General features: G+C 41.4%; 2 protein-coding genes across 7 annotated transcripts; one reads left to right on the top strand and one right to left on the bottom strand.

Moving 5' to 3' along the window:
• Nucleotides 1–442: 442 nt before the first annotated feature.
• gucy2cb (guanylate cyclase 2Cb) lies at nt 443–12,577 on the top strand. The gene is made up of 26 exons (XM_088438186.1): nt 443–928; nt 1,409–1,521; nt 1,780–1,847; nt 1,922–2,137; nt 2,693–2,814; nt 3,410–3,512; nt 3,595–3,709; nt 3,768–3,909; nt 4,779–4,861; nt 4,958–5,066; nt 5,203–5,284; nt 5,849–5,957; nt 6,022–6,147; nt 6,213–6,317; nt 6,747–6,833; nt 7,117–7,249; nt 7,320–7,457; nt 7,588–7,664; nt 8,043–8,134; nt 8,600–8,758; nt 8,848–9,040; nt 9,093–9,267; nt 9,381–9,479; nt 9,627–9,721; nt 10,554–10,630; nt 10,705–12,577. The coding sequence occupies exons 1-26, from the start codon at nt 733–735 to the stop codon at nt 10,904–10,906; spliced, it is 3,216 nt and encodes a 1,071-aa protein (XP_088294312.1). The 5' UTR covers nt 443–732; the 3' UTR covers nt 10,907–12,577.
• Nucleotides 11,102–27,441, bottom strand: kctd17 (potassium channel tetramerization domain containing 17). 6 transcript variants are annotated; one of them, XM_088438194.1, is made up of 8 exons: nt 27,321–27,441; nt 26,311–26,555; nt 23,752–24,175; nt 17,264–17,372; nt 16,820–16,911; nt 16,279–16,377; nt 14,723–14,848; nt 11,102–12,695 (listed from the first exon to the last, which is right to left on the bottom strand). In XM_088438194.1, exons 3-8 carry the CDS (start codon nt 24,076–24,078, stop codon nt 12,666–12,668), a joined length of 783 nt encoding a protein of 260 aa, XP_088294320.1. In that variant the 5' UTR covers nt 24,079–24,175; nt 26,311–26,555; nt 27,321–27,441; the 3' UTR covers nt 11,102–12,665. The 6 variants fall into 6 exon arrangements, with proteins under 6 accessions (XP_088294320.1, XP_088294314.1, XP_088294317.1 ...); XM_088438188.1 differs by lacking the exon at nt 27,321–27,441 and adding an exon at nt 14,027–14,157 and having other exon boundaries at nt 16,231–16,377; nt 26,311–26,838; XM_088438191.1 differs by lacking the exon at nt 27,321–27,441 and adding an exon at nt 14,027–14,157.
• Nucleotides 27,442–27,443: the final 2 nt, after the last annotated feature.

Here is a 27,443-nt window from a genome sequence, read left to right as displayed (position 1 = left end):
GAATTGTAATTTTCATCACGCACTTAGCTAGTTTTGAAATCAGGGGTCAGTAAAAACTGTGCAAAAGCAAGATTGGGAACAAAACCTTGTTTCGAAGAAGCAATTTTCAGAACAGGCCTGTGGGAACCTTGATGTAAATTAGGGACTTGTAAAAATAAATAAAATGAGAGGCTTCGGAGGGGCTGCTTCAGAAAGCAGTAGAATTGACCTTGTACAGTCCTCCTCCGTTCTCCTCATGCATAAGAAAAAAAATGCCTTCTCTCCTTTGTGTATAGTTTCTCACAAATGTCCAACAGGTGAACCTGACAGCTGATCTTTGGGGGGCTACCCGGTGCCCCCGTTGGTGACACCTGCTGTACATCAAAGCCGTTTCAAAGTCATGATTTATGTCTTTATTCTTTTACCACGACGCTTCCAGGCAGAAGTAGTTGATACTCTTGCTTATCACCGCCTGCCTGATCTGCACTCATAATTCATGCAGACCTTGGCATGACAATAGATATTGGTTATATGGCCTCCTTGGATCTATGCTGGTTGTATATTAACAAGTTGATATGTGCGTGTGAAGCATAGGTGAGAAACTGGGGAAGTGATTCAGACCTTTCAAAACAGATGAAGAGGTCAGTCACCGGATTTTACAAGTTTTTTTTTGTTCCCGTTTTGATACGGCGTGGCACGCTTGACGAAAAGCCTTCCATGGATTTTTTTCTCGTCGCGTGAGAGGCAGCTAAAATGGCTTCGAGTAGATGGCTGTGGTGGCTGTGCACCTTTGCGTCGCTCATGGCGTCGCATCACGCTATCAGACATTGTCTAAGAGGCGTCTCCATGAACGTGATCCTCCTGGACGACCAGGAGTCGCCCTGGAGCTTGAAGTTTGTCCGGGGACAAATACTCAAAGCCTTGGAGTCCCAGTCGGCCCATTACAACGGTGAGAACGTTTCAATCGATGACTTTGTTATGCAAGTTGACTGTCGTGTACCGCGGAAGTAGTAAAGTACACTAGTGCAAAGCCGTATCTCCTCATACGGGGTATTTATTGACCAGCTATTTTCACTCAAAGCGGCCGTGTCAAACATAAGGCCGGCGGGCCAAAAGCGGGCCGCAAGGAGGTTTCATCCGCCCCTTCAATAAAAGGCCCGTTTCATAACCGTTTTCATATATAAGGCACACTGCATTATAAGGCGCCTAGAATAGAAGCTACAGTAGTGGCTGGGGGTGCGTTATGCGTCCACCAGATGGAGCTGCACTGAAGGGAATGTCAACCAAACAATCAGAGAACTCACACTGCAACCAGAAAGCTTTTTTTTGGGTTGATTTTGACACCCCTGCCCCAAGTGATAAACTAAAGAGTAATATGTACGCCTGTCTAATGTCCCTGTGTTTTATGTTCCTACTCAACATATTAAAGACACTAAACTCAATCTCACGGTGAAATTCGGTGGTTTCAACACAACCTACTATCGACAGAGAGGTTGCCGCAGCAGCGCATGCGAAGGAGTGGCCGAGTTAAAAAATCTAATGGTGAGTACGTCTGCGTATAATCATATAATCAGCATTTTTCAGACCAATATCAATGCCACCGATACCAATTCCACTCGCACGAGACCTATTGCAATATCACGTTGAATTAAAATGTCATTAAATTAACAATCATCTTTGACCTGACTGTTTCTAGACTTTTTAATTGCACAAACCTTTCAGTTTAAAGAGGGGCGTGCACACTTTTGCAATCACATCATGTAGTTTTTTTTCTGAGCACACGTTGTGATTTCTCCGCAGCAGTCGCATAGCCTGGGCTGTGCCGTGCTCGGCCCCACGTGCACATACGCCACTTTCCCCTTGGTGGAGTAAGCACACGCGTCCAAAGCTTTCTTCCGGGATGTCGGCTATGCTGGGTGCTCACTTGTCCTATTTCGCGCAGTGCTGAGAAGGGCCTGAAATTAAGCACGCCCATCATCTCGGCCGGCAGCTTCGGACCCGCCTGCGACAACACGCTCAACCTGCAGCGCCTCCTGCCGCCCGCGCGCAAAATCTCGGACTTTTTCGTCCACTTCTGGAAGGACAGCAACGCCATCAAGCCGGTGTGGGAGACGGCGTACGTGTACAAGCTCCAGACTAGCACGGAAGACTGCTTTTGGTGAGACCGCGTCGTATTTGCGATCGATGCTAATGCGGTTCCATTTTTATGGAGTACCTCAAGGATCTGTAATAGGCTCCTTAACTGATTCAATCCCAAAAATGTATTTGAGTTTTTCTTAAAATAACCCAATTATGGTTTAAAAAAAAAAAAAAAAAAAGGATCAAGCCTTTATTTAGGTAAATTTTACCCAATGTTTTTTTCAGGTTGTCTTGTACAAAAAACGCATTTGGGGAGTTGTTTTGGGAATTAAAAATTGGGTTATTTTTAAACCCAACACTTTTTAGAGTGTATTTACCTAAAGTCCTTGTTAACTTGAGTACTTGATTATTTACAGTAACTGATTATTTTGGTACTTATTTCGTTTAGTGGGAGCCATTTTTAGAACCTCCTTAAGTCAAACACTCAACATTTTTTGAAGACAATTTAAATAGGTAACTGGGATTAAATGTCTTAACTCTTTACAAGAAAACGTAAAAATGTCTTTGGGATGAAGTGAGTTGACATATTCAATTCATAATTCAAAAATTGATGGAAATGATTATGCTTTCACAGGTATATAAATGCCCTGGAATCAGCTCCGCACATGTTTGCTCAGAAGGTGGAAAGAACGATGCTACGCAAACCGGACGACCTCAAAAGCGTCCTGTCGTCGCGTAGGAACAGGACAAGCAACTGTGAGTCTTCCCTGGGACAAACGGGGGTCACGTGAGGGCACTTCAGGGGGTACGGAAGATTATCACTGGGTTTTTCCGAGGCCAAATGGCCAATGTTTATCAATTGTAATTACTTTTATGTCCAATTGTAATTACTTTTATAAACATCAGAAAATGCTGGCATTATTTCTATCTGTGCCATAATATTTTATGCCCCCCCCACACACTCAAAAATAAAGACTTTTTTTTTTTTTTAAACAATAATTTTTCCATGGGAAATTGATATCAGGCAAGTGAAAATTCACCTAGAATTGATGCCAAATTGAAAAAAAAAATCTGCATCGATTTCTGGGGGTATCAGCAGATCTAATTTCATGCTTTTTAATACCGTGACAGGACCGGTTTGATTTTCTTTTCAAAGACAGAGCAAATGAATTGGAACATGATGCAACTTCTCGTTACAGTTTAGTAACTCGTTTTATCGCTAAATAAAATACACTTAACTACAAATCCAGTTCTAGTTTTTATACTCATCCCAAAATACTGCTTAAGGACTTTTTGTCTGAAAAAAAAAAAAATCAAATAAACCCGAGCATAAATCCCTTTGTGCTTGCAGTATTCATCATGTGCGGTTCTGTGAAAGATGTCATAGCGGTGAAAAATCTCTCAGCAGAAGCCAACAGCAACGAGATACTCTTCATTCTTATCGATCTCTACAAGTCAGTACTTGTACGCATATGGTCTTAGCTCGTCATTCAACTGTTAAAAAAAAAAAAAAACTCACTTGCCTCCTTACCACAGTGATCAGTACTACATCAACAAGACGTCACATCCATCCATGAAGAACGTGTTGGTCCTCACCATGCCCAACAGCAGGAATTACACCATCAACTCAGACCTGAAAAGCAACACCACAGTAAGTGAAAGGAGAATTTCAAGCGTTTTGTCATGCCTAATTTCTCATCTCCACGCAGATGAACGACTACATGGCTGCGTATCATGACTCGGTGATACTGGTTAGTCGGGTGATTCAGGAAATCATCGCGAAACCTCACTCTGGAGAACATCAGATACCGTACGTCACCGTGAATTACCTGAGGAACATCTCCTTTGACGGTAAGTGTCATGTCAATCGAATGATGGTCACGGATGTGCGTGCTAGTTTTTAGCAGGGGTGTCAAAATCTTAAGAAGCTCAAAAATGTTATCTCTGAGGCCACATGGAGGAAACTCATTTTTGCTAAGTGCGCAATTCCTAATTATAGGAAGGAAAATGCCACAGTCAAAATGTGGACGTACAACTTTTTTTTCAAGGAGTACAGTGAAGTGCAACGAAATCAAACAGAATAAAATGGTGTTTTGTCTCATTTTGGACGCTGGGTGGCACCCACGTAATGACATACATGATAGGAGTTGAAAACTTACGAAGGAGTCGCGATGTCACGTCCGACACGGAAGCGCTGTGTGCTAACTGCTGAGCTGTAAATACATTTAAAAAGAAATACAAGACCGATTGTTTGTAATACTACAACACAGACCAACCCTGACTGTCTGGTAATGGCCCAGATGATGAATCCCGCCCATGGTAAATCTGGAAGAATTTTTCCCGCGCTGAGCAGTAGCGCAACGAAGCTAAATGCTAATGCTAAAGTGAACGCAAGCTAATTCAGACAAGCGTGGCGGCTAGTCACTTTTACGTCACGGTGCTCATCTGCATTGCTTGTAAAAAGAATTTTTGTCTATTACGGACATCAAACTAATGGGTTCAGTCCTGTTCATAATTTTTAACACTTTACAAAATCATTTTTTGGGGTCGGATTATGGGGCGGTTCCGTTTTGACACCCCTGGTTGTTGATTATGTTGAAAACCAACGGCAGCAGCTGTGACGCCCGCGGGGCTGACGTACAGCAGAAGATTGCTGTCGGCTTGTCAATCAATTTCAATGACTGGCAGTTAGTCACCATGGCAACAATGTCCTCGCCCAGGCATCGCAGGGAACTATCGGCTCGACAAGCAGGGAGACAGGGACGTGAATCTCTCCGTCATTTACACCACTAAAGACGACAAGGTAAAACGGACGCATGGTCTAATTGCGCATATATCTGTACAATATATGCATAACTGAATGGAGTTTTGATGCTTCGGTACATCCTTCTCTACTCAGTATCGTATTTTATTCGAGTATGACACGGAGTACAGCCTGACCATGCTGGTTGAAAATGAACCCTCCTTTGTCTGGGGGAAAAGACTTCCCAATTACAGGCCGAGTGAAGGTAGAGTCACTGGGCTTTTGTATTTGCACACAATAAACATCATATTTGATATGCTACCACAGAGCAAGTTGGAAACCTAAATACATATTTTTACAGTCAAGGAACTGTAAACGTGTGTCTTGGTTTCCCCCCCCAGAGGCGCCGTCGCTTGATATTGTCGTCATCGTCTTGGCTGTGATCGTAGTGGTGATGGGAATCATTGCTTTCGTCTTCTTCAGGTGATTGAGCTTTAGAATGACAAATGCCAAGAAATATTGGGGTAATTAGCATATTTTATATCAATTGGTGGGTGGATGGATGGATTAGAGTGCTAGCTAAGTAGATAGTGATAACTAGACAGAGTGCTAGCTAAATAGCTAGATAGATACATTCGATAGCTAAGTATATAGTGGTAAATAGACAGAATGCTAGCTAAATAGCGCAAGTGCTAGATAGCTAGAGTGCTAGCTAAATATCTAGAGTGCTAGATAGAGTGCTAGCTAAGTAGACAGAGCGCTAGCTAGCTAGCTGGGTGGCTAGATAGATAGAGCGCTAGCTAGCTAGCTAGCTAGAAAGCTATCCAGCTAGCTAGAATGCTAGCTAGCTAGCTATATTAGATATAGAGTGCTAGCTAAGTGGACAGTGGTAAATAGACAGAATGCTAGCTAAATAGCTCAAGTGCTAGATAGCTAGATAAATAGCTAGAGTGCTAGATAGATAGAGTGCTAGCTAAGTAGACAGAGCAATTTAGCAATCTAGCAAGAGCAATTTAGACTGCAAATGATATTTGCTCGCCTGTGCAGACAGAACAGGCGAGATCGTCTCCTGAGAAAACGGTGGTCCATCTCCCACATCCCGTCTGATCTCGTCACGCTGCTGGAGGACAACTTGCACAACCAAGTCTCTTTGAAGGTACGAAATTCAAACGTCGCCACACCTTTGTACTTGAAGGCTCCTTCAAATCGTGTCCCGTCAGATCGAAGAGAGAAAAAAGGTTTATAAGATCCGCCGGGCACTCTACGATAAGAAGATTGTCATCCTGAAGGAGCTCAACCACTCGGACGGCAACTTCAACGAGACGCAGAAAGGGGAACTTCACGCGGTGAGGCGCACGCCAGCGCCCGTGAAACTTTTCCATTTCAAAGCAATCCAACTTTTCCGCCGTAGCTCCTGCAAATCGACTATTACAACCTCACCAAGTTCTACGGCACAGTGAAATTCGATCAAGGCGTGTTTGGCGTGTTTGAGTATGGTGAGCGGGGGTCGCTCAGGGTACGTATGGCCCATATTTCTCATGAAACTTATTTTGCATCCTTGCAATTAAGAATGGGATGACATCGCGTCTGACGAGATCTCGCGAGACTAAAATGCCACGGGATTTCTCGTCCCTGCGCGGCACGACGTCTATTGTGCTGCGTGGCGGTAAAACACGCCACCAAATGTGATGAGAAGGCCGGGCAACACTTCAAAATAAATCTTACCAAAACCAATACGATTTAATTAGCTGACATTTTATAGTATGGGGTCTGTTGTCAGCATTTAGCCTCTAGCATAAATTAGCCGCTAACTAGCAGCGCTCGAGTGCCCCGACTCAACCTCGCGAGATATCTCGTCTTGTGGGATTTGTCCCGTGCCTATTTGCAATTGATTTCCCTTAAAAATCTCATCAAGACCATCGATTCTTTTATTTCTTGTATCCAGTATGTGCTAAATGACACGGTGTCCTATCCAGAGGAGACATTTATGGACTGGGAGTTCAAGATCTCCGTCATGTATGACATCGCCAAGGTGATGAATGAGCCTCTTTGTTTTTTTTCTTTTTTTGTAATGCTGTCACTTATTATGTCATTTATTTAGTTATTTTTAGAAAATATTAAATATTAGTATAGTTAAAAATATCTCTGCGAAAAAAGGAGAACGTGCAAATGCCGACCCAGAAATATAACTTCTCTTAGATTTACTTCAAAAGCCACTCACCCATTGACATATTGCTGCAGAGCCTCCTTTCTGCCAGTAGAGGGCGTCAAAGCTCGAATGAAATCTGAGTACGCCATTCTTTCTGTCCTTGCAGGGCATGTCCTACCTCCATGCCAGTGACATCCAGGTGCACGGTCGCCTCAAATCCACCAACTGCGTGGTGGACAACCGCATGGTCGTGAAGATCACAGATTTTGGCTGCAACTCTTTTCTCAAGCCTGGCAGAGGTTAAAAAAATAAATAAAATCCATCAGCGCATTGATTTTGACATCATCGACTGATGCCTTTGCCTCTTAGACTTGTGGACGGCGCCGGAGCACTTGAGGAAACAGGGCACCTCCCAAAAAGGAGACGTATACAGTTTCGCCATCATCGCTCATGAGATCGTTCTGAGGAAATCAACCTTCTACACGCAATGCTGCTCTGACCGTGCAGGTGAAGCAAACACATTTTCAGTCATTAGCATAAAGTATATTGTAAATATTGCATTTAAATTATCATTGCGGAACAGTGCGAGGAAAAAAAAGTAATGTATGTCAGTGTAATCATTTCCATGTGCGCCTAGAAAAGCTATCAAGGGTCATCATGTCCTACTTCAGACCTGATCTGGACTTTGACACAGCAACGGAGAAAGAACTTGAGGTAACGCTGTTTTTGTACAGCACACTTTGTGCAGCGATAACACAATGATTGCATCATTACTGCAACATGTCGAAAGTAATATTACGACTATTTATTACCCATTGGCAGTTAAACATTAACGTTGACAAAAACATCTGAAGCTAAAAACGGAAATTGAAGACATGAATTATTTATTTGCATACTCAAATATCCGCTGAGTTTTCGCAGAAAAAAAAAAAAAAAATCACCTACTCGCTGTTTTACAACCGCCTTAGTGCCAAGGAATCCTGTAGAAGTGAGTTAAGGAGCTTTATTTAGACAAAAGGCGTGCTTTGCCATGTCATGGCAATGAATTCATGAAGGTAATGTTTTTGTTTTTTGTTCTCAATGTACCACTAGGTCTACACGTTGATAAAAAGTTGCTGGGAAGAGGATGCTGAGAAAAGACCAGATTTTAAGAAGGTCGAAAGCTGCTTGGGCAAAATCATCAGGTAATTGTCAAGATTATTGATACAATAAAATGTTACAATGACTTAGTTATGATTGGCCTATTTTATTCTATAAGGCCAACCGCTTTATATGACGCATAGAATAGAAGCTACAGTAGTGGCCATTATAGTCATTATAGTCCGAACCTTGAAGTGAGATCATTAGCATATGGCGGGCCACATAAAATGATGTGGTGGGCCACATTTGGAATAGAAGCTACAGTAGTGGCCATTATAGTCATTATAGTCCGAACCTTGAAGTGAGATCATTAGCATATGGCGGGCCACATAAAATGATGTGGTGGGCCACATTTGGCCCCTGGACCTTGAGTTTGACACCTATGATCTAAGTCTTATATTTGGACTTATCATGGTTCTATGTTTAGAAATGTCGATGAGTTCTTGAAATTCACTAGGATGCACGTAAAGAAATGCGTGGTGATGACGTATCTCCTTATTTCCCTCAAGTAAAAGTCACAACAAGGACAATGAGAGCTACCTGGACAACATGATACGTCGCTTGCAGATGTATTCCAAAAACCTGGAGCACCTGGTGGGCGAGAGAACGGCGCTTTATAAAATGGAGAGGGACCGAGCGGACCGCCTCAACTTCATGCTCCTTCCGCGGTCTGCCCGGCCTTGAATAAAAGTTCATGTAAAATAGCGTCCAAAACGGCCGCTGGAGATGAAAGAATGCTTTTTTTTTTTTTGGGCAGCCCTGTGGTGAAGAGCCTGAAGGAGACGGGCGCGGTGGAACCGGAGCTGTATGACGAGGTCACCGTTTACTTCAGTGACATCGTGGGCTTTACCACGCTTTGCCAATACAGCAAGCCCATGGAGGTGGTGGACATGCTCAACGACATCTACAAGGGCTTTGACAGCATCTTGGACCACCACGACGTCTATAAGGTACAATTTGGATCACGTTCCCGAGGTTGGCTGTGAAGCAGGTGTCTTCTAGGTGGAGACAATCGGCGACGCCTACATGGTGGCGTCCGGTCTACCCAATCGCAACGGCAACAGGCACGCGGTGGATATCTGCCGCATGGCCTTGGATATTTTGGCCTTCATGGGGAACTTCCAGCTCAGACATCTGCCCGGCATTCCCGTGTGGATACGAATCGGCGTCCACTCAGGTAGACCGTATTACATTTTCAATACAATCGAAATGCATGACGTCAAAAAAAAAAAAATCTTTGTTCTGCAATATTCTATTCTTAAAAATGTTAATACTATCATTGCGTGGTAGGTCTGTGTGCAGCAGGTGTGGTCGGGGTCAAGATGCCCAGATATTGTTTATTCGGAGACACGGTCAACACGGCGTCTCGGATGGAGTCGACGGGACACCGTGAGGACGCTTTTAAGTCTGATTTACGTCCACATTAAAGCAAGGCGCCAGTCTGTTCCTGCGCCTGCGCCGCTTGTAATTATTTATGTGCAATTAGAACGTCTCACGGCCAAGCTAATGAAAGGAATGTGACATTTTGCGCCGCAGCCCTGCGGATTCACGTCAGTCAGCCCACTATTAATATCCTGACCAGGACAGACTGCAAGTTCGAGTACGAGTACAGGGGCGAAACGTATCTGAAGGTAATGGAGGAACACACGATCGCTGCGCTTGAAAATTAAGAGCCATTAACTGGTCTCTACCGCCACCTACTGTCTTGAGGTGAAACACAAAGAATTTTCCGTTTGCTGACATAGTTTGACCACTGCTCACTGGAATGTTGCAAAAATCGCAGGAAAATTAATTTCATGAGTCCTATTAAAATGCAGATCAAAAATTGGAATTATAATGGTTTATATGGTCCAAAATTCGGACAATAATTATGTTTGTATACAAAATATCGTACGTTCATCTGCGATCACATAGAAATGTCAGAATCGTTGCATTTTGAAATTTTACGTGTTTTAATTATCTGTTGGAAATTTCAGCTCTCTATTGTTTCCCCATTGATTCTTTTGTGATATATGAAAAAAAAATCCATAATTTGTAACATAATCGGATTCATCAATTGATCGAAAAAATAATCAACAGATTGATCAATTAAAATAATTGTTGGTGGCAGCCGTGCACCTTATTTTTCTCAGACATGAACCTATTTCAAATGCACCTCATCTCCAGACACAGAATGGGCCTTACAGTCGGCGAGCCTTATACTCCAAGATTTAATTTTTGGGCGCTGAAAAATTAAAATAACCACGATGTAAATTCTTCATTTTTTACCTATGCATTTCAGTTGTGTTTCTTTTCTTTTACAATGAAACATTTGATAACACACTGCTTAAAATGTTGATATGCTTCTACTGTAGCTTCTATTCTATGCGCCTTATAATGCGGTGCACCCTGCCTGTGAAGGCCTGTCTTATAATCCGACGCGCCGTATAATGCAGAAAATACAGTATGCCGATGTTTTCTCAGGGTAAAGGAACAGAGACGACCTACTGGTTGACAGGTGAAACGGGTCAAGACTACGACCTACCGACTCCACCCACAACGTACGCAAACGCACAAACTTCCGCGAAGCAACTCGTCAAGCTAACCCAACATTGACACTGACCTCCTTTTCCAGGGAGAACTTCCAACGGCTCCAGCAGGACCTGGCCCACATGATACTGGAATGCCTGGAGCGGCGTTCGCGAGGCTCCGTCCGGCGAAAGAAGCCGCTCCCGAGCGGGGGCGGGGACGAGGACAAGGGGGGAGGGTCCGAGGTGGAAGCCCCGGAATACTTGCACCTGGCCACTGTGGATAACACTCTGAGCACTTTCCTGTAGGACAAGCGTCGCGTGAACATCATCAGGGGAACCACTTACGAACGATCTCGTTTGTACTTCAAGAATACACTCACCGGTAACGACTCTATCCAATCCATCCATTTTCTATTGGGTTTGCCTTCACAGTTTACATCCAAAATAGAACATTTTGAAAAACAACAACACATATTTAAAAAAAGCTTGTCTTGACAACACTTTAAAAACAAATGGAAGTTTTATTGTATTTTTTACTTCCCCTTCAAATACATTGAGGCCGCATATTAAATCCACTTTTGTTTAACATCTACAGAAATAATCAATTGCCCTGTATGGGTTTTACACATCAAATACAGCAGGAAGCAGTTTATAATTTTCGACACGACATGCAAACAGAAGGTGGATTAAAAGAAAGCAATGCTAACACATGGACATGCCGATCAAAACATACCGGCATATCTCCTGTCAAATTTTTATGCAAGTCAAGTTCATTGAATCAGTCAAACATTATAAACTTAAAAGTATACCCCAAAGTTACCTGCCCAACTGATGAGCACCCCTACAACAAAACCCACATTTTTTTTTTTTATTAGGAGAGGGGACATTTCAAAAGAAACCTTGCTAATAAATAAGACAAATATACAAAAGAATCATAAAAAAGATATTAAAAAAAAACATCTCAGGCCCTCAACATCACAAATATTCAGCTGCACATACATAATTCTTATTCCCCTCCTGAAAAATACTATTCTCTTGCAATCAAAATTCAAATTGGAGATTGTAAAGTACTCACGTGAATTCTAAAATGTATACAAAAACGGTAACTTTTTTTTTTTTTTACATCAGTCTTTTGCCGCTTAAAAGGCACTGAATTATCCATGTTAAAAACAGCAAGTTACAGAACAAATTAAACATTTTCTCTGATATGATTATCATCAGCTTACGCTAAGATTAATACTTGTAATCATGCGAGCGTAGTGCAAAGATCTTCAAAGTTTCCAGAACTTGCCGGTTTATATTTGCTGCACTCGCGCCCTTTTTTTTTCTATTTTATGTCTGCTAAATGCAATAAGGGCTAACCCAATGGGCGGAGTCAAAAATTTAATTCTAAAGGATGGTATACTGATATTTCATATGGGTCATAATATTCGACAATATTTTTATCCACGGGATGGTACACACCTGCCAGCGAGATACTAAGTGTTTGTGCCATGTCGAACTTTATCTGGGTGAAATTTCAGCTCCCTGCCGTCTTCTTTTGATGCTTTTCCTTTCGATGTGAAACGCCAAGAAGGGATCGGACAAAATACCGCGTAAGGGTTCAAACAAGGGCCGATATCAATTTTCAAATACTCCGGACGCGACCCGACTCCAGGTCGTTTATATCGTGCATTTCTACCTACGAGGGAACGATGCATTAATACCAAGATTACCGGAATAACGAGCGTCAGAAAAGGCATCGTTTGGATGCTGATTCTGGGATCAGAAGTTCCTCATAGTGCGGTACGGGTTAGTCAAAATCTTTGGTCATAAAGGTACTAAGCTTCAAAAATCTTCTTGCAACGTACAAGCCGTTCCTATTTATTCGCTTCCTAGGAAAAAAAAAAAAGGAGCATATTGCTCTACTCGACTAAGTATGCCTTGTTTCCGTTCATTTTTTTTTTATGTTGCTCAATAAACCAATGAAAAATGCTACCAATCTATTTCCAGCCGTCTGTACACACGCATTCCATGTACAGGATGTTGTTAGGAGCCTAAATAAATAATTTAGGTTCCGTCACGTCTACATCCGGGAGCCGTGGATCTGGAAAAGCTGTGGAAGGAAACGAGACGGTTTAGCGTCCGGATCTTGGTTGGCTCGCGGCGCGTCTTCATTAGTTGCAATTTCGTCCGGTTGCTATGACAGCAATGACGATGAAAATGGGGACATATGCGATGGCTGGGGCGGCGTCAACAAAAAACGCATATTAAAAAGTGCGCTCGCTATTTGCGCGGGGAAGAACGTACTGCGTAATGTCAGAACGGCCGCGCTGAAAGGTCAAGGATATTTCATGTCACGCCGTCGGTAATTAGAACCTGCAGTCGCGCCATTTCTTGGTTTTCGGTAATGATGGAAAGTGGGGGCGTGTGCACGCGCGCGCCGAGCGGAGACACGCCGACGAGCCGCGCTGGAAGAAGGCACGCCATCTATTTTGAACAGGAAATGGATCGTATTTTCTGGATGGATCTCATTTCTCTTTTTGAGCGTTTGGGGCCAATGAAATTCATCGTATTCCCATCTGCTGGTGTATATTCTTCAGCGGTGGTTCTCGACATTTTTTTCAATCTGCGCCTTCCATGTTTGATTCTGTCAACTTTGTCGAGGAATCTCTGCGTGTTTTACTCGAGGCCTCCAGGAGATTAATTATGTAAACATCCGTTTTTGTTTTTTTTTTTTTCATTTCTCGGCTCGGCTGCTGAAAGGTTGTCTCACTAATGACAAAGTGCATTTGTATAAAAATGAATTAAACAAAGGCATGAAACGTTTTACAAATTGCATTTAAATAAAACTTAACAGAATAATGGCATGCAACCTTTGGGAGAGGAGTCACCATAATACTATTTGGTTGTAAGTTGCTTGTTGTTCCAATTAATTTGCTCTTAATTCGAAAAGAAAACTGTGTCGCTACCTGCAGAAAGCTTGCTAAAATATCCCACACTCCTTTTAAAGTGCTTTTGTTTACACCCGTTTGAGAACAATTGATCTAGATCGGTGATGGGCAAACTACGGCCAGGGGGCCAATATGTGGCCCGATTCTCTTTTGAATCTGGCCTGCCGAACTTGAAGATCAATTATCAGGCAGGAGGAGAATGATAATCTTCACACCCTGAAGGATAGTGGAACTATCACTTCTTTAAAATAATAACCGTTAGCACTACAACAACTACCAGGTGATTTTCTTGACGAATAATGAAATATTGATCCAAACCAAATTCCGCAAAGACATAAATGGCGAACCGCAAATCAAGCGTTTTCTCAAACGCGCACTGCGCATGACGTCACTCGATATATAAACCCAATACGGCGGCATGAAACACCCTGAGCTGAACTGACACGGCACATTCTCACACACAGCTTTTGAAGTCACTAACACGCTTCCTCACCCTTCGCCCGACTCGCTTTGGAACAAAGGAACACGACTCCCTCATTCTCTAAGCCACTCATTCGGTGCGGTTTCTCTCCCTCCCTCTGCCTCCTCCTCCTTCGCTGCTTCCTCCTCCTGCGCCTCCGTTGGCTGCGGTCAGCAGGAAGGACGAAGGGGGGGGGGGGGGAAACAAAATGGGTAGGAAAGAAACAAAAAAAATGAATGCTAATGAGTGTCAGTGAGCAGTCAGATATATATTGACATTATATATCCATATGAAGAGCGAACAGTGCGGACAGCGAAACAAGGAGGTGAAGGTCGCTTGAAAAGAGATGTGTGAGTGATGAAGTGGATGACATTTGGCGGTGAGTGACATTTGAAGCTTTTTCAGCGGGGGGTCAAAGCATCAACACGCACAAAGCATCAGAAAGAAGGCCACATTGACACAAACGCATACATAGAGCGCAATTTTCTGGTATAATAACATGCAAAGTCGGACATTTTATGGCACGCCACCGAGATACATCAGCTTTTTGGTTCAAATGGCTACAAACGTTTCACATCATTTTAAAGATACAATAAAATGCGTGCATATTTTAGGGAAAAGAACCGTTTCATGGAAATTCGACTTTCGACCACGTTACGGTGTTAATTCCACACCCTAAGTAGTGATTTTCCTTCACTGATGCATTTGTGCGAGAAGGAGTGCGTTCACCTTAGTTTTGTGGCTTTGCTCCGTACCCAGTCCAGAACCGGGCGTGTGAAGCTCCTTGGAAACAACGCACAGAAACTCGGCCTGATCCTCGGTCCCGTAGCTGTAGGACGAGCCGATGTTCACCATCTTAGACGCGGGCGAAAAGGAGAAGGTTCGTCAGCAGGAAGTAACGCTCATCCGGGAAGAAAAAGACGTGAGCGGGGAAAGTGGTCGGTGTTCGTGCATGCTGGGTCGGGTCGGGTCGGGGAGCGGACAGCCGCCGGTTGCGCAATCAGCGGCGGACAGGACAAGAAGCGTTGATTGCCGGTGCCAACGAATATATATTACAACAAAGCATAGCTACATTTGAGCAAGGTGGCGAAGCAGGAAAAAGGGGGAGCTAAACGTGATTTTGATTGAATTTTTAAATCAGGGCTGCAACGATTAATCCACAACCGATCAAATTAATCAGCGTTCAGCGCCAGCAATTTCCTGACCCTTATTTACGCCAACACTTGATGGATAAAGAAATAAATACCTGGCGTTTCTCGTAAGTTACATAAATATACATTTTTGGGATCGACTGAGTTAATGTTGCTCAAAATAAATAAATAATTGGATGACATTTCTGGACTCTTGAAAGTTACTTAAATATACGTCTTTGGGATTGAATAAATTATTTTGCACTAAAGTAAATAGAAACCCGGGATTTGATGTCTAAACTCTTGAAAGTGACTTAAATACATGTTTTTGGGATTGAATGAGTTAATTTTGCTCTAAATAAATAAATAAACACCTAGGATTTCATGCCTTGACTCTTGAAAGTTACGTAAATATACGTCTTTGGGATTGAAAGAGTTCATGCTCATTTAAAACTGCCCAATCGCTCAGAATTTCAATTGATACTCATATTTCTGTCGCAAAAATATTATATTTGTATCGAACAAAAATAAAACATTTGTTTTTACTTTGGAATAAATACATTTATGCTTTTTTTTTTTCCTGACGGAAAGTCCAAACTAGTGACTGAATCTTAAATTTGTTTTTGCACTGTCCTTATGAAATAATGTCTCAGTAAAAAGATGGAAACTATTTTATTTTTTAAATTGGTTAATTGACCGAATAATGGATGAATCTAATAATTGTTAGTTGATGATCGCAACTGACTTATTGACACGAGATTTGTCCCAGTCGGCAGATATTTGAAAACATCTTCATTAAAATCTTCAGAAATCTTAAATCTTAAGAAATGAATCAAACCACGACTGTCAGGCTTCTTAACAGACGCAATTGTGGTTTTGAAATGTGATTGCCATCCGAGTGGTAAGCCCAGCTCAGCAAAGTTTTTTTTTTTTTTTAATCTTCTGCCCTCAGCCTCACGGTTCCGCGTAATCGCTAAGCGGGAGCTACATTACGCCCGAAGTTAAGTAAAGTTAATGCGAGCGCAGCAGGTAGGAATTGGGTCGGGGTCGTGGGGGGGAGGGAGGGTCAAAGTTGAAGGGTCAAGCAGCAGCGTGAGTCCAACCCACAGTCCAGAGTAGTCCAGTGCGGGGCTTTCTGCAGGCGCGCACGCTGACCTGCTCAAACTTCCAGCCGTCGGACATCGTGGAGACCATCTGGGTCAGCTCCTCCTCGTGGCACTGCAAGACTCGATAGACGTGCTTAGGGGGAACCTGCTAGTCCAGAGGAGGAGAAAATACCTTTTAATACCTTCGCGTGGACGCAGGAACACAAGGACAAGCGTCTTGAAAAGAGAAACGAATTGACGTGTGGGTAAATCTGCTTTTTCTATTTGCAGATGAGCTCGCCGCACGTGACCCCGGGGCATGTTCAGCTAAGTGCAGTGCCACAACGGGAGGCGAGTGGGAGGACGCCGGGGAGGGCGCTGATTATATAAGTGTGAGTGCAACCACCCAGGAAAAGAAAGGAGGGAGAAACAGGGCCGCCGGCACCCTTTAGAGGAGCACAAAAGCCTTAAGTCACCAACAACTTTGAGATCTTACCATGATGGCAATGTTGGCGCATACGCAAAGAGGTGCGCTATTTATTTCCCAAAGACGCTATAGATTTAGGGTTCATCTGCGAAGCTGTGGCGGAAAACGTCCATTCGGGGATTACCTGCGTGGACTTGGAGTCCCTCTCTATGATCCGCTCCTTGATGAGTTTAATAAGAGGCGTGATGTTGTAGAACTCGGCCTCCTCCAGGACTCCTTGGAACAAAAGAGACATGCGTCAGCTAGCGTGTGCAGACAGCAAGCAGTCCCCGCTAGATATCATTTTTCATAGATTTAACACTGGAAACGACAGGCAATTTACCTCGCTACTTCGCGCTTCCCTTATTTCATCCTCAGCGCATCGCAGATTTTTTTTTTCATTTCAAAAAAAAGTTGGATGTCAAACTACTGCAGTACAGATATTTACTTAAATCTTCAATTATTAAACCTTATACAGTAAGTGTACTGTTATCCCTTCCCTTCCCTTTGGTTGTAGTGTCACGGAGAGCAGCGGTTGTATTGGCTGGCTTAAAATGTAAACAGACTGAATGTGTAAAGTCAATGATACCTTCTTCAGCCAATTCCTTGTTGTAGACCAATTTGCCATGCCGGAGGTAGTTGAGGATGGGTCCGAAGTAAGTGGGGTCTCTGTCGATCACGTAGGCTCCCGTCTCATCCTTTTACAAGAACCAACAAATGATCAGTCATGAATATTTAGGTAGAAAATAAAAACATATAACAAAAAGTTTTCTGCTATAGCTTATCTCCAGTTGGTTTATGAGGGGACAGATCTTGAGGACAACAAGGAAGACTATTAGTAAGACCCTAAAAAAGTTCTACTTTCAAGGTGAAGGAGGATGAGGGCATACGGATGGGGGATGGGAGGATGAGGACATGAGCTCTAATCACATTAGTGTGTTTTGGGAGTGTGTGTCTGCAGAGAAATCCGCAGCGTGCTGAAAGCGGAAGGGCAGCAGAGGACGATTGGACGTGACTCGCTAGTGTGGGCTTGACAGCGGTGGGCCGGAACTTCCTGGATGGGTCAAATTTTTAGGGGAAAAAAAAAAGTGTGCTAGGCCAGTGTCAATGGGTGAAAGATATCATTTCTTTTATTGTTTTTTTCACTTCTGCTCTACTGTAAAGCAGCAGCATGTGGAGATACTTTTTTGTTTTTTTTAAATCAGGATTTGTCTAGGTATCAGTCAATTAATTTAATTCTTTGTATTGCAATTTTGGGAACAGTTTATATTTTTCAAATTAGGAGCAAGTTAATTGGAAAATCAGGCACCTTGTTGTATGCCTTTATTTTGTTATGTTTATCTGAATGCTTAATGTCATTGGTGACAATATTCCAACAGACAAGCCAGACAAAAAAATATATTTTTCAAATTAAGAGCAAACTAATTGAAAAAAAAAAAAAAAGCACCTTACTGCCAAATTGTGTGTGAAACATGATGTTACACGACCTGCTGTCAAGGATATTAATTCAGACAAGCAGATTATGACTCCCTGTAGAGATTAAGTACACACCCATGAGTGACCAACCTAAAGCCTATTTCCATTCACGGATCGTGATTGGTCATTTTGTGCGCTGCTAACACTGTCCACTGGTTGTGAATCACCGCGCAATTGCCTTTAAAAGGTTTCCCGAGTAGTCTAATTGTAACGGATGCATTAAAAACATAATCCAACTGTTTTTACGCGTCGAAAGTGTTCTGGTGTGAAATGATGATAATGATAAGGATTATGTGCCATTTAGTTAACTATTTGAGCACTATTTAGCATTTATTTAGCTGTATAACCTTGTTTGAAAAAGAAAGTTGTCTATGGAAGAAGCACAAGAAGAAAGGAGACACTGTGACCCGCCTACAGGTCAGAACGGTCAACGGAGAAGAAGATAGTAGCAATAACATATGATAACATATAGCATATACAGAAATACAGATAAATTCACAATACCACAGAGTACACAACTCTGTTCTCCTCGCGAGCGAAAACAATCTAAAGTCTCTTGTCTTCCGTCCTTGTGTGTTGTTTAAAAATGGTCTGGATTTCCAGAAACTGACTATCGTAACACAGATGGCATGATAAAGCAAGTTCAGACCCGCGGTGGAATCCGCACTGGCACCGCGAGATGGGCGAGGCACTTCCACTGAACTCAAAAGGGGCGGGAAAAGGCAGAGATGCAAACGGACGCCACTTGTTTCAATCTCACCTGCATGATCTGCAGAAATATTTCATCGCCATCAAATACTACACAGACGCAATCTCCATAAAGAGGATTACGCGGTTATAATCTGCAATCCTCCAATCCTGTTACACGTTTATTTTATGATATCATCCGGCTATCGAGATGGATGTTAACTTCATCATGTAATTAGCTTGCAGCGGACAGGGTTCAACTTGGGTGGCATTAACAGCACATAAATTGTCGTTAATGGCAGTAATCTCATTAAAAGCGCCGCGTGGCGGCAGACGAGACGTGCATGTGCGCACAAGGGATTAAAAACAGCACAAGGCCCGAGAAGCGGACCAGACACGAGGGAGACTCCAGCACTGGGAATTAGCTGTGATAAAACTAACAAAATAACAACAAGCAAAATTTGGGAAACAAAATTCACAAGTGTGACAAAATTATGGGAAAAAGACGAAAACAAAGGACATTTGCTAGTTTCCGCAAATGTCCTTTGTTTTCGTCTTTTTCGCCTAATTTTATGCATGACCTTTCGCGGTTTGTTTTTAATGAAGGTTTGCGACGATTAATCGAACACCGATTGATTATCCGATGAATCGATAAGCATTTTTTGATCAGACTAATCTTTTTGAGATCTGGTTTAATTTAAAAATGACTGGCATCTTGCAGTAAATATTCAATTTATTCAGTCCTCCGTGTATGCAGACTTGTTATTTTTGTTCGGAATCAAAATAAGACATCGCAAACAATTACTCTTAATTTGGAAGCGAAATAACTTTTTTTTTTTTTCATTTTGTGACGTGAGAACTGAATTTTGGTTTATTTATGCTATTGTCCTGTCAATTTGAAACAATGTTTGAACACTTTTCATTATAAATTTTAAATCAATAAAAACTAACAAACCCTCACTAAAAACTGCTTCATTTTTTAAATGAGTGTGTAATATATATATATATATTATATATATGTATATGTATATGTATATGTATATGTATACATACACACAATATATACACACACACACACATACATACATACATATACATACATATATTTGGTATATATAAATATGGTGTGGCACAAGCTTCGAGTTTGTTTTGCTGCTCCGTTTGCTACAATTTGCATACATAACAAAAATAGAAACCAATGAAGAATGACCAAGTAAGCAAGTTGTCAGGCAAGCAAGCATAAACTCTGTCATGATGCGGAATTAAAAACCTCTCTGGTGACCGAATGTTCCACTGGGTGGAATAATTTCAAACGCATCCCATTTGTGCTATTTTTACTTCATATGGGAAAAGTAACGTCGGAACACAGCAGGCTGGCGGCCGGTTAAGTTTTAGTGCTTTTCCTGTTATGAAGAATTGTGCTAATTAGGAATTTGGAAAATTAACCCTTGTGCTCCCTATATTGAAGGGAAAGTATAGAAAGAAGACACTGGGGAAGCTGAAATTTCACCCATATTGTGACAACATGTCAAATTTCTACACAGATAAGGCGCAGAAGAAAAAAACTGAGCAGATAAATAATTTTTGTCACGGATAAGCCACACAAGACTATAAATTGCAGGTCATATATTTACGCAGATAGATAGTATATGGACTTTTTTTTTTACTTTTTAAAAATTGCTTGCATGTTTTGCACCAAAATATTAATAAAAAACGAATAGATGGATGAATATTTTCAACATAACACAGAATACTACAGATACACACATTTGCTTTACTGTGTTGACAAGCCAAAGGAAAAAAAAAATGCAGATGAGCCACACTGGTCTATAAGCCGCTGGGCTCAAATCATGAGTAAAAAGTTGCGGCTTATAGTATGAAAAAAAAAACTGCATTTATTACACGAGAAATGTGCCATCCCTTGGCTGGAATACTGCGAGAACAATGTGGATAAAATTGACCCAAAAACGGTCAAAATACGGCGTGTTCCACTGCTTGAAAAGAATTCAACTCTCACAATCTAAGAGGCACACGCGCTATCTCCTCATTGTTGCTGTTGAGAGCAGAAAGAGAGCGCGACGAGGAAAAGGGGGAGAAAAAAGTGAGTCATCCCCGCTGAGGGTGACAATGACGAAGAAAATGAAGATAAAAATGAGAAGGAGAGACATCCTGTGTGTCTTCAGGCGATGTAAGGGGAACTCCTGTTATGTCCCCGCTGAGGGTCACATGATGGGACTCTTTCCCCTCCAGTGACACGCACGCTGTCAGGCAAAAAGTGCCTAAATTCTTATTTATTTATTTTTTCTTTTGCTTTGGCCGCAGGAAAGAACATCTGCTCAAATATCCAGGTTCAAGAAAATAGCTGTGCGTCATCGTCTTTACCACAACTTAGACACCAGATGTGGCATCTATAAACATAACATTCACCGAGAAGTTTCAAAATCAAACATTTCTACAGTGCCACGAAAAAATAAATCAAGGATTCTTTGTTTTATACAGCGTAAAAACTTCTAAGTAGTACCCATAAAAAGTATAGATTCTGAATTTTCATTGACCTCCATGAAAGCAGAATGAATAGAATCAAAATAAAACATTTGCTTTTGTTTTAGAAAACCAACCATCAAGAGTTTTTCCTCAAAATTTCTGGCATTTTGGCCAACAAAAACAGTGAATCACAATTACCGTATTTTCCGCACTATAAGGCGCACCCTCAACTAATTACATATTTTAAAACTTTTTCCATATATAAGGCGCTCCAGATTATAAGGCGCACCCTCAATAAATGACATACTTGAAAACTTTTTCAATCACAATGTAGTAATACTCAAATTAATAACAATAATAACTCAAATAATAACTAGACTATGAATAGCATAATAACTCAATGTCAATATGAGCAACGTTGTTCAACTGTAAACACACAAAAGAAACAGGTAAAGCTTACTTTATCACATCATTCACCGTCTACCAATCCCAATCTCAATATTTATCCATATATAAGGCGCACCTGATTATAAGGCCCACCATCAGCTTTTAAAAAAAAATGAGGCTTTTAGGAGCGCCTCATAGTGCGGAAAATACGGTAATTCATGTTTGTGTAAGTTCTGCACTGTCAATTTGACATAATGTCCTCTTTTTGAATAAATTTGCATTTTTCATCTGATTTATTAATTAAAAATCAATTGACAGACGAATCAATTATTAAGCTCGCGAGACGCATCCCTACATTATTTTGTGATATGTTTTTTTGTGATGTATCTCCACAAAAACAGGCCTTATGTCGCGGAGATTAGTTATTGATGATTTTTTAGACGGAGATGTTGATTTTGGGGTTGCTACAAAAAAAAATAATAATAAAATCTCTCTGCTGAAACAGTAATCAAAGTGAATGAAGCATAGGAAAGAATGTTGAAACTCCACACAATCTTGCTCAACACATTCATTGTACAGGCTTAGAATTGCATGGACATAAAAGAAAGGCTGCAAATGCCAAATGAGTCATTATCAAGTATTGTATTTTCTTATGTTGACTGTTAATAATGCCAGATAGCAAAAAGTGCAAGTTCCTTTAAAATGTCACATGCACCCTCCCGTTGATGTTCAGTGACATTTTGAAGAGGAGGCAATGAATCACCTTAAGCATCCTCTCCTCTCATCGCACAGATTTACTAAATCAGCATCATTCAAAAATACATCCTCTCCGTAATCTCTGGGAATGCGGCGCTAGCGCTCTCGCGCTACACATAGGATGCTGCTGTGATTGTGCAGCCCCCCCCCCCCGAAGAGCAGGCACGTGTTCCTCCATCTGACGCCCAGCTACACTCACACCATGGAAGGATGCTGAGACACTCACGCACACGTTTCACTATGCATGGAGCATATCAAATGGGGGTGTATGTGATATGATGGAGGGCTTTTTAAATTGTAGTTTTTTTTCAGATCATGCTGCTTAAATAAACGTTGGCGAGATATTGGAGAATTAATTTGATATTTGACTAGTGCAGAGAATGTCTTCTCGAGTAGTTCTACTAGTGTACTTAGATGTGAGGACAAAGAGTGTAGCGAATGGAAAATTCGGTACAAATGTAGAGTAACGATGACTTTTATTGCCTACCTTATTATTTGCTCGATTATGGAATGTAGTCTGCTCGGGGAAGCGAACAGAATAAGAATTTTGTTGTGTATACATATCACAATAAAACTCTTGAATCCTTTTACAAGAGGTTCTAGACAGTGACGAAAACAGTTTAAAAACGATGGACTAAGCCGTCTCTTTGTCACCATCTGTGTCCCCTATCACCATTGGTAAGTTTGTCACCTCGCCAAGTTAAACCTTTATTTCAGATAAATCGTAAACATAGTCTAAACAGGCAGGAAACATTCATACAATACATGCAGTGAAAAAGTGCTAGAGCATTAGTATGCAGCAGCAACTAAAAAGAAAAAGTTAAATCAATGTAGAGCTTACATGTTGCATGCACGCTAGGCATTGTGGTGTGGGTTTAGTGTGTTTTGTCATAGGTTTGCCTTCTTTGTTAGGAAAATTGAGTGATTGAAAAGAAGACTGTACGGTTTAGCTTCGGCTCTTATTTTAGGATGACCGGAGGTTTGATATTGATATTGATATTTGATATTTTCTTTGGCGGAGGGCGATGTGATGACGGATATGGGCGAGATGACAAGACATTTGGCTGACGAAGTTTGGGTAAACTTCCAAGACGGACCGACAAGGTCAACTACCGGTTAATCGTCCACATCAGAGACAAAATATTGGAAAAAAATCCTGCATTCTATTATGTTCAGCTGCGCCTAATTTAGTGTACTGCAAGTGCACATGTAGTAATGTTCACTAGAAAACGTCACATAACCTGTTTTGTTTAAAAGTACGGAGCGGAATGTCCTGGTTGCGCTCACCGTGTCCGAGTGCAGGTCTTGCTGCTGGCACAGTCGGTACAGGAACGAAGTTTGTTCCTTTAAAAGCGTTTGCCTCGTCGTCAGGAACACGGTGCCCCCGACGTTCAGCCGAACCCACTTCCCATTATTTCCTCCGCCGGGGTTGATGACCGAACCGTTACCGACGCCGTGCGACGTCTTCCCGCCGGGTTCGCTCGTGCTGGCCGGAGGGGAGGTCGCGGTGTCCCCCGCCTCGCTGTCTTTGTTATTGTTGTTATTGTTGTTATTGTTGTTGTGTTGGCAGCCGTGGAGCGAAGGGTCCCACTTGTCGTCCGAAGTGGTTGCCATTTGGAAAAGGGCGCTTCTCCTCGCGGAGTGGACGCCAGCGAGCTCGTGCCTCCGCGTTTTTGATCGCTTACCAACCCGCAGCCGTTCTGGGCGTGGCCTGGAATGATCGAGGTGCATTGTGGTCCTTGTAGTATCCCCCAACCCACACACAACTTCAACCGTTTAGACAGGCAAATTAAATGTATTGTTGTATTCATTTTAACGCAATTTTAGACACACTTTTATAATAGAAAATCCTAAATACAAATTATGGCACAGGGGCCATTTGTGGCCACATTTTGGTGCCCTGTAGCTTATATGAAACACATTTTGACATGCCTTGGAATGCTATTTACAAAAGTAATAACTTTTTTTGAGGTAGACAGGGTTAGAAGTCTGAAAAAAAATCCTAGATTGCTTCGAATTGGCTTTTTTTTTTTTTTAAATAATGACAGTACATTATAGCGGTAACATGTAATTGCTTGCAGAGAAGGCGTTGCTCCCTATACTGTACTTTTGAAATGTGTTAGTACACATACTGTTGGTTTTAATATGAATACATGGCTGTCCTTCCGATCTTCTTGAAAGATCTTTTAAAGTGTTGCACAACTGAGTGTGCACTGTGTAGTATCTTGCTCAACTTGAACAGGAAGTGAAAATGAAAGGCACAGATGAAAAAAATGGTACTATGCAAACAAAGACAAAAATGTCAGAGCGCATCGTTGCGTTCGTTTAGGTATGAGCACACGCTACACAGGAAGTTGCACAATTAAGAAGGTTGAACTCCTTAAATGTACTTTTCACTCTTTTCATACGCCTCACCGATATTATATTGCAACAGTTTTTGGGAGTTAATTTTTAGAATTTTTTGTGATTTTTTAACGTTTGTGTTTTGGTAAATTGTTACTTTTTGCAAATAATATTTATTCTTTTTTTAAATGTTGAAAATGTGTTTTGTCGATGTTTTTTAAATTCTTATTTGTTTATCTTTATTCTTATAATTTGATAGTAAATATTGTTCTCGTTTTATCGCTCCGTAAAAGTGATTTGTTACAACTGCAGCTGTTGTGAAAGTGCAATATAAATCGAGTTAAGGTGAATTTCATCCAACCTTACCATGAAAAAAAGTGTACGTTTTAACCCTTGTACATTATTTTGAAATTTGACATGTTGTCACCATCCGGGTAAAATTTCAGCTCCCTACTGTCTTCTTTCAATGCTATCCCTTTGATGTGAAATGCCTTTGATATCAAAATAAAAAATCAGACATAATTATGGACAAATGGTGAAATTTACATAGCTAGAAAATTGATTTAAGATTCTTATGGAGTCCAAGGTTTAGTGAAGCGCAATAATTATTCAACCACAATCGTTAAGGAAATCATCATGTAAAACCTCGGTTCATTGGTCCCTCCTCTGCCACGGGCGTTACATGTCAAACAAGTGGCTTCACTGAGAGTTAAACATTAACATTTACGGGTGATGCTGGAGGAAAAGGTCACTATGTCCTCCATTGGGGAATAACACTCAAGTCAATCTGCAAGCAGCCTGTGTGGTGTCTCTTTGGGTCAAATACCAATTCGCAAATGCAAGCAGAAAAAAAAGAGAAAAACATGACATTATTTGACTGTATGATGAACAAATAGTAAAAATGAGCAGAATTGTTCCAATAATTGAAAAAGTTGAAATGTTTTATGATTTATAGTGATGTTGTATGGATGTGGAAGTCACTATAAGATCATTATCTATATAAATTTATTATTTTTAAGATTAACAAAAGAAAAACAATCTAATCAACTTTCAGCAAATGTTAACATTACTTTTTATAGGGTTTATTATACAGGTTAGCCGGCCCCCCCCCCCACAAAAAAAAAGTGCATCAAAGTGCCTGAAATAAAAAAAATGTTAATCCTTGTTCAAACGAGAAATATTTCTGACCAACTGATCCATATTATTGGAAAAAAGTTGCATCAATAAATAATAATTAATGACGAACAATCTGGAACATTAACACAGGAGCGCCAATATGTTTAACACTTCAACCTGAAAAAAAAGACAAAATACTGCACAGATTTTTTTTCGAAATCTCGTGAACCATAAATGTGCTTCAGGAAAAAAAAATCCTGAACGCTTTGACATTGAGAGCACTACTGCACCACCTAGTGGCCTGGATGTGCAATTACATTTCACACAGCAAAAACAAAGCCTATAAATCCTACTGTAGTCCATTAACATGTTGGCTGTTATACGCACCTGAATTATGGGTAGAAATCTCATTTTGTTTCCAGCATAAGCATTCTGATGATCAAAACGAAGCCACGTCACAGCCACCGGTTCGGTTGTGACCTGGGTTGTATTTTGAGATCTTCGCCCACCGCTCGCCTCTCTTTGCCAGGCCCACAGCCTGTGAGCGCTGAGCCGAGAAAACAAGGAGGCGTTGAAGACGCTGCTGGAGGTTTGAGCCAGCAGGTCCACGTCATCCAGAGATGGTGGCGAGCCTGTCGGATGAGGAGGAAGAGAATGTGAAGCTCACATGGAGGGTGAAATTACAGGAAATATGTGCTACTTATGAAATAATAACAGGCTATTTTTTTTGTTAGCAGAATTATGTGTTAACAAATTTCCATGAAACGCCGTGAAGGGAATCGACAAGTGCCAAAGACGAAGACAGTAAGCTTTTATAAAGCAAGGAACCAGACACCAAGCGCTTCTTTGAAAGCGGTACAACTTTCGGATTATTCGCAAAGAAAATACCATCAAATTTATAATGAATTAGCATTAAAAAGCAAACGGATGTTACTGACTACACAATTATCATGATAAATGGAAGGTCCAACGCACAGGGAATCTGCCGATCCTAAAAAAAGAATACACGTTTTAAAACAGTTTGCGTTGTCATAAAGAACGAAATCTCTTCATTGTAACACAGTGAAGTCACATCCTTCCCGCTCTAAAAATAGCACAAGTTGTATTTGAATAGCAACAGAGCCTGTAAGAGGATTTTTTTCATGACCTCTGACAAATCTTTGCTGGAGAAATGACTTAGCCTGCTCTGACCTGACTGAGGGAAAACTGCGCATTGTAACTGAGATAGGACGTAGATAATGTATGGGATATTTATTCAGCACCTCCATAGAGGTGAGGGTTCACAATAGGTATTTGGTTTAGCTGTATATTTTGTCTCAGAAAGGCATGCGTGTTGAACTGGAATAGTCAGGTTGTAATTCCTGTATGCACTGTATTTTTCAGTGAAGAGCGTGTACCAGCAAATGTAGCCGCTGTAGGCCGTTTAGTTGGCAGTAGGACTAGGATCAATCCCAAAAGTGTCCACAAGGAGTCACTGTTGTTCCGCAGTTATACTTGCTCTCTTGCCCTGTCGGCTGTGG

The sequence above is a fragment of the Hippichthys cyanospilos genome, chromosome 17 (assembly GCF_059441005.1).
Source record: "Hippichthys cyanospilos isolate Australia breed blue-spotted pipefish chromosome 17, RoL_Hcya_1.0, whole genome shotgun sequence".
NCBI lineage: Eukaryota > Metazoa > Chordata > Actinopteri > Syngnathiformes > Syngnathidae > Hippichthys > Hippichthys cyanospilos.
Note: the sequence above shows the minus strand (reverse complement) of the source record. Positions and strands in the feature narration are given on the sequence as shown.